Below are 13,420 nucleotides of genomic sequence, written 5' to 3'. Positions count from 1 at the left end.
ATTACATTTCTTACATGAGTTTTGCAAACGTCCTATTGACATATTACTGGTGTATTTGAAAGTCTTGTTTAATGCAACAATTTTTCCGCTTTAGATGTACAGTTAGATGAAATTTATAGAACCGTGACATCTTTCCTTGCTGAGTTACAGAGTTGTAAACTTGATAGTATCGTTTCCTGAAAATTTGCGGATTTCAACAATATATCTTCCATAATTGACAGCCTAGGTTGAAAATTCGCTACCAACAGTCACTAGATTTGAAACTTTTCTTTTAAATACAACAAGCCTCATCAAATTTGGCGCAGTGGTTACCGAGAAAAACGATTTCTCCTTTGCCGTGTATTTGAATAAGAGTCCCGAGCTAAAGCTTCCTCTTAAGCCCGTAATAGTGAAACGAACACAAGTGTGTACGAGAAAACTATCAGTGCGTTTTGTTTTTATGTTAGTATGGAAATCAACGAAAATATACTGCGCATTATTCCATGCAACGTTGTTAAGTATTCAGAAAATGTTTTTTTTTTTTTTTAGCTAATAGGCACGCAAGAGAAATAAGTAAACAATTATAGTTGAACGCCTTTATAACGAAGTGCTCGGGGCCTCCAAAATTGTTGTACAGGTCACTCAGTTGTAAAGGTCGCACCTCACATCACTCACAATAGAAGCGGGACACAAATATCCCTTCGTTGTACAGGTCATTTCATTGGTCACTTCTTTGTAGGTGTGTTCGACTATGGAGAAAACGTTTCATTTACTGGAATTAAAGGAGTGGAATGGCTTAGCTCAGCCACTCCGGAAGTGGGAAGGATCCTACTCGTACCATTTCGAGGAGTTAATATGGGTTGTACTACTGGGGCCTCCACTCTCCGGAATGGAATTGGGTAATGTAATGAAGGACCCTACTCCGTAACTCTGGTCGAAAATGGTCCGTGTTTTCCATTGTAGTAAGTCTACTTGTTCCGCGCTTGCGCTTTTTTGCCGTGTGATTGGCGTTACTATACAGTAACGCCGGTGCAGTTTTATTGGCAAACCACGTCTTTCCGGAGACCAGCGAGTCGTTCCATGTTGAGGATGTTAGCAGCTTGCACGTGTCGAAGGAACGTTCGCTGCCGTACCACTTGCTCGGGATCCGATCGGCAGCTGCCGTGGGAAGCCATTCGACTGTGCCTCTCCTTGATGGCCTGAAATTGTGGGCAAAAGGAATGCATTAGTAACAGCTACGAGGATTTCTTTATTAAAGCGAATCTTTCTTCGACACTTACACCCACTTTGCAGGTGCGTGTTTCACTGGGTAAATTTGTTTATGCCGCTTGGTATTAGCCAATTCTTGACCGATACCCCCGAATATAGGCATGTGCCAATGTGATACGTAAGCCTTAAATGTGTTTAGATGTGTGTAGTGCTTCTGTGTGCCCCTCGCACACCTCTCACCAATATTTGGTCTTCCACCTGCATCGTACACAGCATTCGTCGTCATGACTGAGGCAGCTAATAGCTACAGACGACGAGGCCCACGCGCATTTCAGTCACTATACTGCTGCTGCTGCTACCTCGCCTAACTCAAGCAAGCTTTAAAATTGCAGCATTGCGTTGGATCTGCTTGTTTATTATTAACCTATTGGAAATGTTTAGCAACAACAAAATGTGCAAATTAAAAGTAATCGGCGGCGATTGTCAATGTAAGAGAATACATGAACGCTTCTATAAATGCATTCACCTTTATAATGCAATGGTGCGCTTGAATGCTTAACTTTGGTGCAGTGAGGATGTATAGACAGAGTTAGTATTTCCACTTCCCAATTCCGCATAGGACCAAGCCGTTAACAAGCACACCTGTAGCAGTAGTATACCTGGGTATAGATACAAATAAGCTGTTATGTCACGTGTTCGCCTCCTCTCCCGCCGCGAGAGCCCTCTTTCTCAGCCGCCACAGGGGGAGAGATGGGGGCTGTCCTTCCCGAGGTGCTGCACCCCAGCATCTAAGCCTGTAATATATAAATGTTGCTTGGGGCATGGAATAACGCATCATTACAGCGATCAGTTTTGAAAGGTTTAATAATCTCCTTTACTGAAAGTGATAGTGTATGTCTATGTATTAACACGTTGCATGTCCTTGTGTGCCACTGTTGTGTCGCAGCATTCTGTGTGGGTTACAGATTGATTAGTGGGCTGTTTTCTTTACTGACTGTCGTTGTTTAGACATGTTTACGGAAATGTGCTTCATTGCCCAACCGTTTGTCTATTTTTCTTACCATCTCATATTATTGCACTTTGCTCATTGGACAATCTATTGTTTGTCAAGAAACCGGCGACACAGCATTTACAATGCAATCAGAATCAATCATTCAATCAGTCAATCAATGAGACGCCACAAAGCTCTCGCGCGACAACATAGGCGTTTCAAAAAGTTATTACAGCTTTTTGAAACTATAAAAAGCTATAATGCCCAACTCAGACGCCCGCAGTCTTGGCATCGGCGCCATTGTATCCGCGGTGATAATCTGACCCCCGCCGATCACCAGGAAACCGGGAGCAAAAGTAAAAAAGAAAGCTCTTCGCTTTCAATTCGGTAACGCTGAACCCTAAACAGCGTTCTTGCTGAGCAGCTGTGTGCGTACCGCACCGTGGTGCATACACTGGTCCGAGCTAAAGGGACAACAAACATTCCTTTAAAATTATCGAATCCTTTCATTGAACCATAAAAAACGCCGCCAGCTTTCGGGCTATCGAATTATTTCATTGAACCATAACAAATACCGACAGTTTTCCGCCAGTCTCATCTTTTGCACCCTGGAGGTGGAACGCCTGCAATGCAGCGTTCCTCGTCAAGGTATAGCCTATGAGACGCCTGGTGTCTGCCAGGGTGTTGTTTCTGCTGCACAGCGGCACTTGCCTCAGTGGGCTGCGTGGTGCCAGCATGTCGCTGCCGCGCATCCAGAAAGCAATCCGAAGCTGGAGCGTAGCGCTAGACCTTGCCGTCGCTTTCAATGCTTCGCCATTCGGACAAAGCTGCCGATGTGTCGTTGTTGCAATTACAGTGCATTTCTGTTTATTGCTTACAAGATATATGTACGCGTTGCTTTTGATTACCAGTGCCCCTTTGAAATCAGTTTTACTGCTGTGGCATCGCTCGCAATTTCGGACTTACAAAACCCACATCTGCGACATTGCAGAGGTGAGCTTTGGTGCATTCATTCATTCATTCATTCATTCATTCATTCATTCATTCATTCATTCATTCATTCATTCATTCATTCATACTGGAAGCCCGATGTTGGGCTGTCAGAGGGGTGGAAGCATAGAGTTTATTAGAATGCATTCAATATTCATGCAGAAGAGTATATGTCACAATACCATTAAAAAAGAAGAAATAAACATAGCTTACACATGAAAGTGACAGCAACAGAATTGTGATGATGGCAGAGGGTCAGATAATTTCACATTGGAGGTAATATCCAGGAAGATATTTATATATTGAGACACTAACCACAATACCTGGCAGCAGGTTGAATTCTGCAATAACTTTGCGAAAAAGATGGTGTTCTCGAAACAGACATTTCGAACTATCGAAGAGGGAATAAAGATACCATTGCGGATTCGGGAATTCTGATTAGTCCTAATTACGAAGTAACTAGTGGGAAAATACCTATTATGAAATGAAACATGCTATTCACATCATGCATAGAGGAAATAGTCAAGTAATTAGACTAGGAAGGCTTAGAAGTGATGATCGACGGCGAATATCTCAAGTACAGAAATGCTGGGGACGAATCCCAACAAATAATTGATGTATTGATGATGAATTAGTGTGTTCAATTTTTACCTGGTGGTGTATAATTTGGAATAAATACTTTTGTCTTTCATGGGTTGTTCCAGATTCTAGAGTGGGAAGGCCAGCTAGTTTACACATAATGGTGGGTGAATAACAGCGACGGTACTTGTTGAATATAAACCGGGAAGCAAGTCTTCGAATTCTGTCTAGTTTTCACCGGCTAGTTTGAGTATAAGGATCTCGCACAATTTTCACGTATTCAATAATAGGCCTGTTTATTGTTTGATAGGTTAAGCATTTACATTCGGTGTCGCACTTTTAGGTTATGTTAGGCTAAAGGACATGTGCTTGCAGGCAAATTCTTTGTTACTGCAGTTAGTGCTTTACAGTCACTACAAGTGCGAAAGAAACACGTTAATAACCTCCACGTAGTTACCTATAGCCACAGTGTAGCTTGTGTGTCATATAGTTACGACACTCTGACAATTTCACCAATAACTGTTACTATATCTTTATGGCTTCTCTAATACGGCCACGTTGACACAGCCATCGTATCTTGTGCACCCTTGTCATGAGCTCAGTGAACATATACGTTGGCACCACATTTTTATAGTCTAGGACACGGTGGGCCAGGACACAAAATAAAAAATTCAGGCCGAACACATCATTGATGTTTCACCGGGTAAACGTAGGTTTCTTATCTGCAAGAATGGTAAGCTAAACAAACACTTATGAAGTTGTTTCACGCCAACTTGGGTCCCTGCGAATGTGCCACTGGGTTTGGGCCACTCTTCAATGACAAAAAAAAAAACATCCGTTAAAGTTTATCCAGTGCTGGGCAAAATTGAACCGGCATCATATATATTCAGACAATCATGTCTGAATATATATTTAGACAATCAAGCCTGGATGTATACGTTCAGACACGCGGCGTGCACGGAGTTCTCGGCGGCGCCGGTAGAGGGGGCAGCGTGTCCAGTGGGGAACGCGAGAGAGGATCCCGGCTCGAGTACATACGTCACGCATGACGCTCTTCGGCGGTGGCAACACGGTGTATCGCTAAAATGCTTCAGTGCCAATCGCATTAGCGCCGTCAGTCATCCTGAGATGCAGACTCTGCAGACAAAGTTTTCGTGTGCTTCGTAGCTGCGATGCCTCTGTCGATATCAATGTCGGGAGATGGCAGGAAGTCTATAGTTGAAGCGCGTGTTGTGTCACGTGTTTCGCCTTCAGCTTTAGATAGTGACGAATGTCTCAGCCTGCGGCCATGATGCGGAGTATCGCTGAAAAGAGGACGAAGTATAATTCTCTATGACTATGGCAGAATAAACGGAACATTACATTTTTTTCTTTTACGTTTTAGGGAGCCTATAAATCTAAAAGCCTAAACTCAAGTCATGGCTGGAGCCACGTAAGCAAGTAAGTTTGTTGTGACTATTTGATACGAAAATACGTATACGATATACAGAGCGGAAAATAGGGACATATTTTCTTTTCTTTAGGACAGAGACTTATAGGCAACTGCTACCGAAAGGGGCACGACGCCTGCCTAGTCTTCAGGACGGAAGGGACAGGATGTAAGAGGGTCGCTAGACGTACACTATATGCACTTGAAATGCGGTCGTTTATTTATGAGCTGGCCTGTCAAAGCGTCAATAATAATAGCTCCTTTCTTCTAAGAAGGTTACCTCTTATATGTAAGCGACAGCGCAGAATAAACCGAACTGCTATCTATGCAAAATTATTTTATTTGCCTCCTTGACTATGGAGAAACATTTACCTAGTCACTCCGTTGTATATACGTAAATACCTATCTTCTTCACTCATCCTCGAGTACCTCAGGACTTTCATTAAAGTTTTACATCCATCCATCCACTCATCCTCTCTGCTATCATATCTCCTTATTTCTGTACTCTAAACACCCCCACTGCTGAGCGCCGTTCAGGCGTCAGCAGTAATTTCGTTTCTTTCCGTTTCATCTATCTATCTATCTATCTATCTATCTATCTATCTATCTATCTATCTATCTATCTATCTATCTATCTATCTATCTATCTATCTATCTATCTCAATAAACAATTACTACTACTGCTGGCGCTATATTCTAGTTCGCTTTGGACTAAAGTCCCCACGAAGTCGGCTACTGTACTAACTTTCCGCCGTTTTCGCATTCCGAAAGCTTTCAAAAGGAACTGTGCATTTTCGGAATTACAAATAATAGCCGGACAGCACCGTATATAGCACCCATGCGTACCTGTATGGCCGGCCAGTGCAGCTGGAAGTGAATCATGGCTCGTGCCCAGTCGAGGAATCCCACAGCAGGCCATTTCTTGGCGTCCAAGTGAAAGTAGGCGTAGTTGCACTGCAGCACCTCGAAGTCGCTGAACCGCTGGTCGCCCGCCGAACGCAGCAGCAGGTCCGCCTCGGGACACTCGGTCAGCGCTACGTACTCGTCCAGGAACTCGCCGGTCAGGTCCCTGTACCCCGTAATTAGCATAGAGCTCGACTGTGTCGCCACGAAGAGCTCTCGAGGAGATATTGCAATAACAGAACATCGGCCGGCAATTATGCGCTGATCGAGGTAGGGTGAAGAAAGGGCGGGTAAGCGTCGTCAGAAAGTTGGTTATAAGTGCAAAATGTTTTCCTTAGTATAATAATGTAACGCCCTCTTTTCTTAACTTTCTTTACTGAGTGTTGTCGTAGGGCCCACGTGCTCTGACCTCTTCGAGTGTGAGAAATCGCTAACGCGTCGAGATGGAAGAGAGAATTAAATTTTAGCATTCCATACTCCTATAGTCAATTGTCCAAACGACACTCTTCCCGCGTTATCGTCCGGGTCGGTCGGTTGGTCGGGGCGGTGTATGATAAGAGAAGAATAGAGTGGAGGGGATCCTTGCACTGCACACACAAAACCGCCAGTACGAACTGCATCCTAAGTGGGAAGCCCCAAATTAAAGTTAACTTTTGGAGTTTAACGTGCCGAAACTGCACAGCATATGTAATAAGGAATGCCGTAGCAGATGGCTCCAGATTAACTTTAACTACCTGGGGTTCTTCGATGGGAACCTAAATTTAAGTGCGCGACCGTTTCTTGCATATCGCGGCCCATCAGAATGCGGCCCCGGCGTGGCCAGGTTCGAACCCCTGACCTCGTCCTCCACAGCGCAATGCCTTAGCCACTGAGCTACCGCGGTGGGTGGACATGCATCAGGGCTGGTGTGCACAGCTCAAAGTGTGTCCAATCGCCGGTCAATGAGGAAACGTCCTTACGTTAGAGAAGTGTGGAGACTATACACTCCTTGTATATATCATAATCATCACCCAGCACTCGGGAGTAGCATGTCAGGCGAACAGCCAGGCTAACACCTCCAGCATAACATTACAGGATGTTTCTCTCTCTCTCTCTCTCTCTCTTACACTCTTTGTAAGAAGCCTACCTATGAGAAAACGAAAAGATCGATGCCCAACTAAAGAAACTGTGTCGTCTCTTTTTTTCATAGAAACGCTTCCATCAATTATAGGGCTTTTCCCGGCAAGTGCTGAAACAGAACCCGTAGTATACAATGCTTAGGTAAGGCTGCAGGCCGCAAATGAAAACGTGTAAACTGTGATGACCATAGTTTGCTTGTTCTGTCTCTCTCTCTTTCTTATACATTATTATTGTTATTGTTATTATTAGTAGTACTATTATTACTATTATTATTTTAATTTTCTTGTGCGCGTGCGACTATTCTGAGTGAGAAACACCCACAGCGCTGCTGACCAGTTGCGCCTGACGAACTTGTGAATGGTTCAAGAAGCTTGTGACCGAAAAAAATAAAAGACGAAGTGGGAGACCCACCGGTTCAGAGCGAAAAAAAATGCCTCAAAGTTTAAATTACGGCTAATGTGCGACACTGAGCTCAGTGAGTTTCCCTGAAACAGCCATTGAACGCAACTATATTCGTTCGGTACGCTACGACGACTCTTTTTCGAGCTTACAAATCAAGGATCCTAACTCACTCTGACCGGATGACGCCTTCCTTGACGGCCTTGGCCAGATGTATGGCCATCCTGGACATCTGGTACGTGGTGTTGTACGCGGCGCAGGACATTTGCCGCTTTAGGCTGAAATAGAGAAATTAACAGAGAAAGAAATTGGATGGAGAATAGGTGAAGCAGGAATTATTTATTGCGATAGCAATTATATGGACACTCCATGCAAGCGCATTTATAATGTTGCCGTCGCCGTGATGTTCCGTATAAAGTCCAAGGGTGATGGCACCGTCGCCCCGTGCCGTATGCTGCATGCGCGAGTGAAAGCGTGCGAGGATGAGCCGACGATGGCGGCTCAATCTCCCGCGCGCGAGGGTGGGAAGCGGGGAGGTAGCACGCCGTCTCCGTCGCGCGCAAGACACCGAGGCAGGGGAGGCAAGTGGGGGGCCTTTTACTCCGGCGGGGGCTGCGCATGGCGCTGCCGCCCGGGCCCTGTCTTGAAAGCTCTCGGCGATGAGGACAGAGTGTGCCGAGTGCTGATAGCTTCGTGTGCGCTGCGTTCTCGTCGCTTAGTATGCGTTGAAGAGAGGAGCAGCACGAAGGTCAATTCGGTCGCTGAAGCCGCCTCGCTTTCTCACTCCAGCGTTCTGACAGCGAGTGTACACGGTCATCGAGTGACATGTGTTCGTGTATGTACGCGCGTGACACCATGCTTGTTAATTTAGTTAGTAAGCCAATGTTTACAAGTTTACACGGCCGATAAAGCTACTATGCTTACTTTGCATAGCTGTCTATTAATTTGATGTCGCAATCGATGCTCGCCGTTCGGGCTAAACTGCAACTTTTTATTTATGTACTTATTTATTTATTTCGACACTCATCTTGAGGCCTAAGACAGGTGTGGGTAACACTACTGAAAAAGAAAGAAGAGAAAGCAACGACCTGATTTTGTTTTTTCTGTCGCTGTATAACTATTTAGCTCACTTTAATCTTCAGTGTGCATCATGTCATCTCTTTTGTGAGCTGTTTTTAGTGTGCCTATGACACGTCAAGTCAATTCTGACTTTCTAGCTCTCGTTACGTTTTCTTTGTTCAGTGCCCTATTATAATCCTATTTATTATTGCTATGCATCAGTTATATGTGATGAGTAATCGGCGCTGCTTAAAGGCGCCAACATCTCTTAAACATCACCAAATTAAAAAAGACAGTCAATAAGCAGCGCATAGAAATAAACAAGAAACGAAATAATTTACTTGCTCAATTGGCAGTGCAAGTATGAGATAAGTTGAGATACCTATATAGACTCGTGTAAGGGCCGCGCTTTTTTTTTTCTCACAATTTTGGCGAAATGCGACCCTTACACGGGACCGAACCTCTTCGTTAAAATGGTGCCGGCGCAGCCTTGACTTGTGCACAGCCCGGAACCCCGGGTGTACCATCGCATCAGATGTCAACTCGCCGCTCTCGCCATCTAACAGAGGCACACGGAAATACCCAGTGAGCAAAAAATCGACGATGCGTGCGCGCGATATAGAGACACCGAACGCGATTGATTGCTCCTCCGTCGAAATTTATTTTTTCCAAATTTCAGGCTACCAAGTTGAGGGTGTGCCTTTACACGGGTGCAGCCTTTACACGGGTGCAGCCTTTATACGGGTGCAGCCCTTACACGAGTCTATACAGTATTCAATAATGGGAAGTTTGTGCGATGGACTCTACAAGGAGAGGTTAGAGCCAACATTTGAATTACGAAGAGAACAAATAGAGGATATAGAGTTAGTAACTCACAATCTCATGCCATCGAGAGTATGCGAGAAGGAAGACTCTGTGGCGCATTCAACAAAACTGACGGGCAAGATATTTCAAAAAGTTATGTCCGGCCGTAACAACACAAAAGAAATATAGCTACTGAAGCGACGAGAATTTAACGTCTTCCTCCGAGGGATTTGATCCTTTTGAGTGTACGTTAGATACACGAATTTACGTATATTACACGAAAAAAGGTTGGCAGACAGTGAAAGAACGTAAAACAGATGACCACTGCGCAAAAAAATTACACTGACTAAAATCCCATGCATGCAGGAGGCTCGTGTGCTTGAACGCAAACTTCCATTCGAAATGTTTGCAATACCACTTGTGCTTCATTGTCAGAGTGCGTGGGGTCAATGTAATATTGAGATTCATTCTTCTGAATATTCATTGTAAGCTGTATGGTAATATATCCACGGAACATTAATACCCGTATGTATTAGGGAGTTCCGTAAAGGTATCACAGTATACAGAATACCTGAACATCGAAGAAAGACAGGTCTGGCCAGCAACTCTGGTGGTGCCATCTCGTGTCGCTGACTTCAACTATAGGCACACAGATCAGTAATTAGAACGACACGTGGTCTACCTATCCCCTTGCGCACAGGCTCCGTCAGCGGCAATCGTTATGATGTACGTGATTCATTTTTATTTTTTATTTTTCTGCGGGAACTATGACGCAGTGCAAAAACACAGCGCAAAAACATTTGCAGTTCTTCGTTGTTGAAGTATAATGTCGCACGATGGCTCTGCCTGGCGCTGGTGTTCACGTTATTGGTGTTCCAGCATTCCGCAAACAGTAATACATTTGCGGACGCTCTGCTTCTGCTATCACTAGACTTAATCACAACTGATTAAGTCTTCTGCTTAACGCTCTACTCGAAGTATGAGTGGTACGAATATAGGAAGCGTCAGCACCTATATATGTTAGTTGTAGGAATTTTTTTTTTTGGTTAGTCGCAAAACCTTGGTGGTTCAGGGACAATCACGCGTACTCACCTCTTCTCGCGTGTGTTCGATGTGGCGATCTCAGCACGGGCCAGGCTGGCGCGCAACTCTTCGGGCAGCCGCTCGAGGTCGCCGCAAGCGCAGGCCTGCATTCCCATCGCGCGGTACGCATCCCTAATGAAGAGGACGGAGAACAAGCGCGATAACCGGGTTCAGACTTGAGTATTTGATCTGACGTATACACTGCTGTCAAACAACGGTGACGGCACGGAGTTGGACAAAAAAAAATCGTAAGTGTTACACATTCTGGAAGGAATGTACATTATGGCGCACTCTTCAATGTTGCGCCAACTTAACGCTCCACCATATCTTGCACCTGAAATATGGCATGAACGTCTGCGGACTATACTCTGACTGTATGCATAAATACTTGCCAAATATGTTGTGTAGGTGATAACTACTTGGACGTATGTGAAGGAATATTGAAGTTATATAGAAGCAGGGTGCTGCACTGGGCTAGTATGTATTGTGTGTGTCTCAGTCCTCATCTCCCGCGCTCTTTCGGCTGGTTATATTGATTTTACCATCAGTTAGTTGCTTTCTTGAAGTGTTAAATCTAAATCAAATGTTTGGATTTCACGTCCCACAGCAACACAGAGCTGTGAGAGACGCCATTGTTAAGGGAGGGGGGGGGGGGGGTTGCTCTGAAATAACTTCGATTACTCGCCGGAGCCACCGACTTGACCTGAGGGAGCCTTCGGCTCCCCCGCGCCACAGTTTCTCAGGACCAAAGTTCTTGTCAGCGTCACTCGGGGTTCCGGAAAATGTTAGGCGTAACTTTAGGGGACAGAAAGAGAGCGACGTGGATCAGTGATCAAACTGGCGTGGCTGATATTGTAGTTGACATTAAAATGGAAAACGGAGCTGGGCAGACCACGTGTCATGCGTGTGTGATAGATAATCGATGGTCCATTATAGTTACAGAATGCGTGCCAAGGGAAGGGTACAGTGCAGTCGAGGATGGCAGAAAATTAGGCGCGGTGACGAAATGATGAAATTTGCAGGCCCAACTAGCGCAAGACAGGGGTAAATGGAGATCGATTGAAGAGATCTTCGTCCTGCAGTGGACACGAAAATAGGCTGAGGATGATCTGCTGTTCCTTACCGTTCTTCTAAATCCGAGTATGCACGAGCGTTTTAAATCAAAGCCGTTACCCTCCAGTTGGTCGGGATTTTTCGTCGGCTCGTGCTCATCCAAAAACAGTAGCGCCACCTAGCGATCGCGGCCACTCAGACGGACCTCGTATACGGCAGCTCCAAAAGGGCATTGTCGTTGAGTTTCCGCGTGACAGAGTTACGTTTTCTCGTATATTGGAATTACAATCTGAAGCTATCATGTCTACAGCTTGAGTTTGAGTCGTACTTTACGAAATTTCTGGCGCAATTTACTTTCAAAAATTCAATTAGTTCAATAAAGCACTTGCGCTTGGCGGAGGGCCTAGAAGAATTAGGATGTAGGCTGCACTTCTGCACACGTGCGCGCGCGCGTGTGGCGTACGTCTGCACACAATGTATCTGTCGTTGATGCGTGGGCGCTCTGCCCACTGCATCGGGCGCACAGCGTCTGCTGCGACCGTAGTCGACATTACGGCAAACACTGTCCAAATCAAGGTATTTCATCGGCAGTTTGTGGTCGTCTAACGCCGCTTGTGGTAATGGTGATTGTCTAGCGTCGTCTAACGTCGGTTTAGGGTGGTGGTACTTGTCTAACGTCGGCAACAGCTACGCTGTACGTCCGCTTTCACAGGGTAAAATGGAGGAGGACTTTTTTTTTTGTTTTTTGTTTTTTGCTTTTCACTTCCATCGGAATGCCGTCGTCGCGGAAAGGGATCAAATGAGCGACCCTGTGCTCACTAGCTGAACGCCATAGTCAGTGAGTCGACGTGGCAGGTTTCTTTGAAAAGTGGACATTACCGTATTTACTACACCGCAGCCGAGCTTGTAAAAGTGATGAGCTCGGCACTGATGCTCTCTACGGGATGACGTCTCAACACACACACACATCTCCTGGGAAACGAAACCGAAACTGGTTTTTAGGAAAGGTTAGATTTATTTAAGGCTCACTATAAGGCTTGTCAGCATAATTTAAGGGTTTAGAGGCCGAGGACGCTTCAAGGGTCACTGTTACCACTTCAGTATTTTTTCTAATATGCTGCGCCATTTTTAAGGGGAAAATGAGTGTTCTTAAAAAAATATTTGCGTCATATAATCTGCCTTCGGGGCAAGCCGCTCACGTTTTTCAATGCGTCCCAAGCAGGAACATCGTACAAACGCTGTGTCAGTTTATCGACAATTAATACTTCACTGCACAAGCGTTAAGTAATGTGCTGCTGACGTAGAAGAAGAATTTAAGATTGCCATTTTTCATAGATATGCAGTTTAGGGCAATACGGAAAATAGGAGCCACCATGTCAGAATACGCAATACGCAGTTGCGTGTGTTCGCGCTGTAAATCTAGTATATTTTCACCTCATACTTCCTTTATGGTTCTTATTGTGAATATTTCGTTAGGTATACATTGAAGTACACATTCAGAACATAATGCAAATATCCACCTGCCACCGATTTTTTTTTCTTTCTGATGGTATGCTGTCAAACGCTCATGGCGAAAGACTTATACTGCCGCGGCAAGAGTCGCATGTATCTACAGCACAGTGCTTATACAATCGCTAGTAAGCATATGGCTAGCCAGCGAAGCGCTGTTATTCGCTCAATTTACAGCCACTCACACGTTGTCCACAATTTCGACGTGGATCTGATTCGCCTGGTCCAGAGCGGAGGTCATGTCGAATGTGGTGCGGCTGAAGTTGCGCACGCTGAACATGAAGACGCTTAGCACGTCCACTCCGGCACGGAAG

General features: G+C 45.1%; 1 protein-coding gene across 1 annotated transcript; it reads right to left on the bottom strand.

Annotated features, from left to right (window-relative positions):
* Positions 1-974: 974 nt before the first annotated feature.
* LOC119432570 (uncharacterized) lies at positions 975-13,420 on the bottom strand. The gene is made up of 5 exons (XM_037699731.2): positions 13,292-13,420; positions 10,554-10,676; positions 7,772-7,876; positions 6,024-6,246; positions 975-1,178 (listed from the first exon to the last, which is right to left on the bottom strand). Exons 1-5 carry the CDS (start codon positions 13,384-13,386, stop codon positions 1,017-1,019), a joined length of 708 nt encoding a protein of 235 aa, XP_037555659.2. The 5' UTR covers positions 13,387-13,420; the 3' UTR covers positions 975-1,016.

This window comes from Dermacentor silvarum, chromosome 11, assembly GCF_013339745.2.
Source record: "Dermacentor silvarum isolate Dsil-2018 chromosome 11, BIME_Dsil_1.4, whole genome shotgun sequence".
Lineage (NCBI taxonomy): Eukaryota > Metazoa > Arthropoda > Arachnida > Ixodida > Ixodidae > Dermacentor > Dermacentor silvarum.
This window is presented reverse-complemented; position numbering and strand designations above follow the sequence as displayed.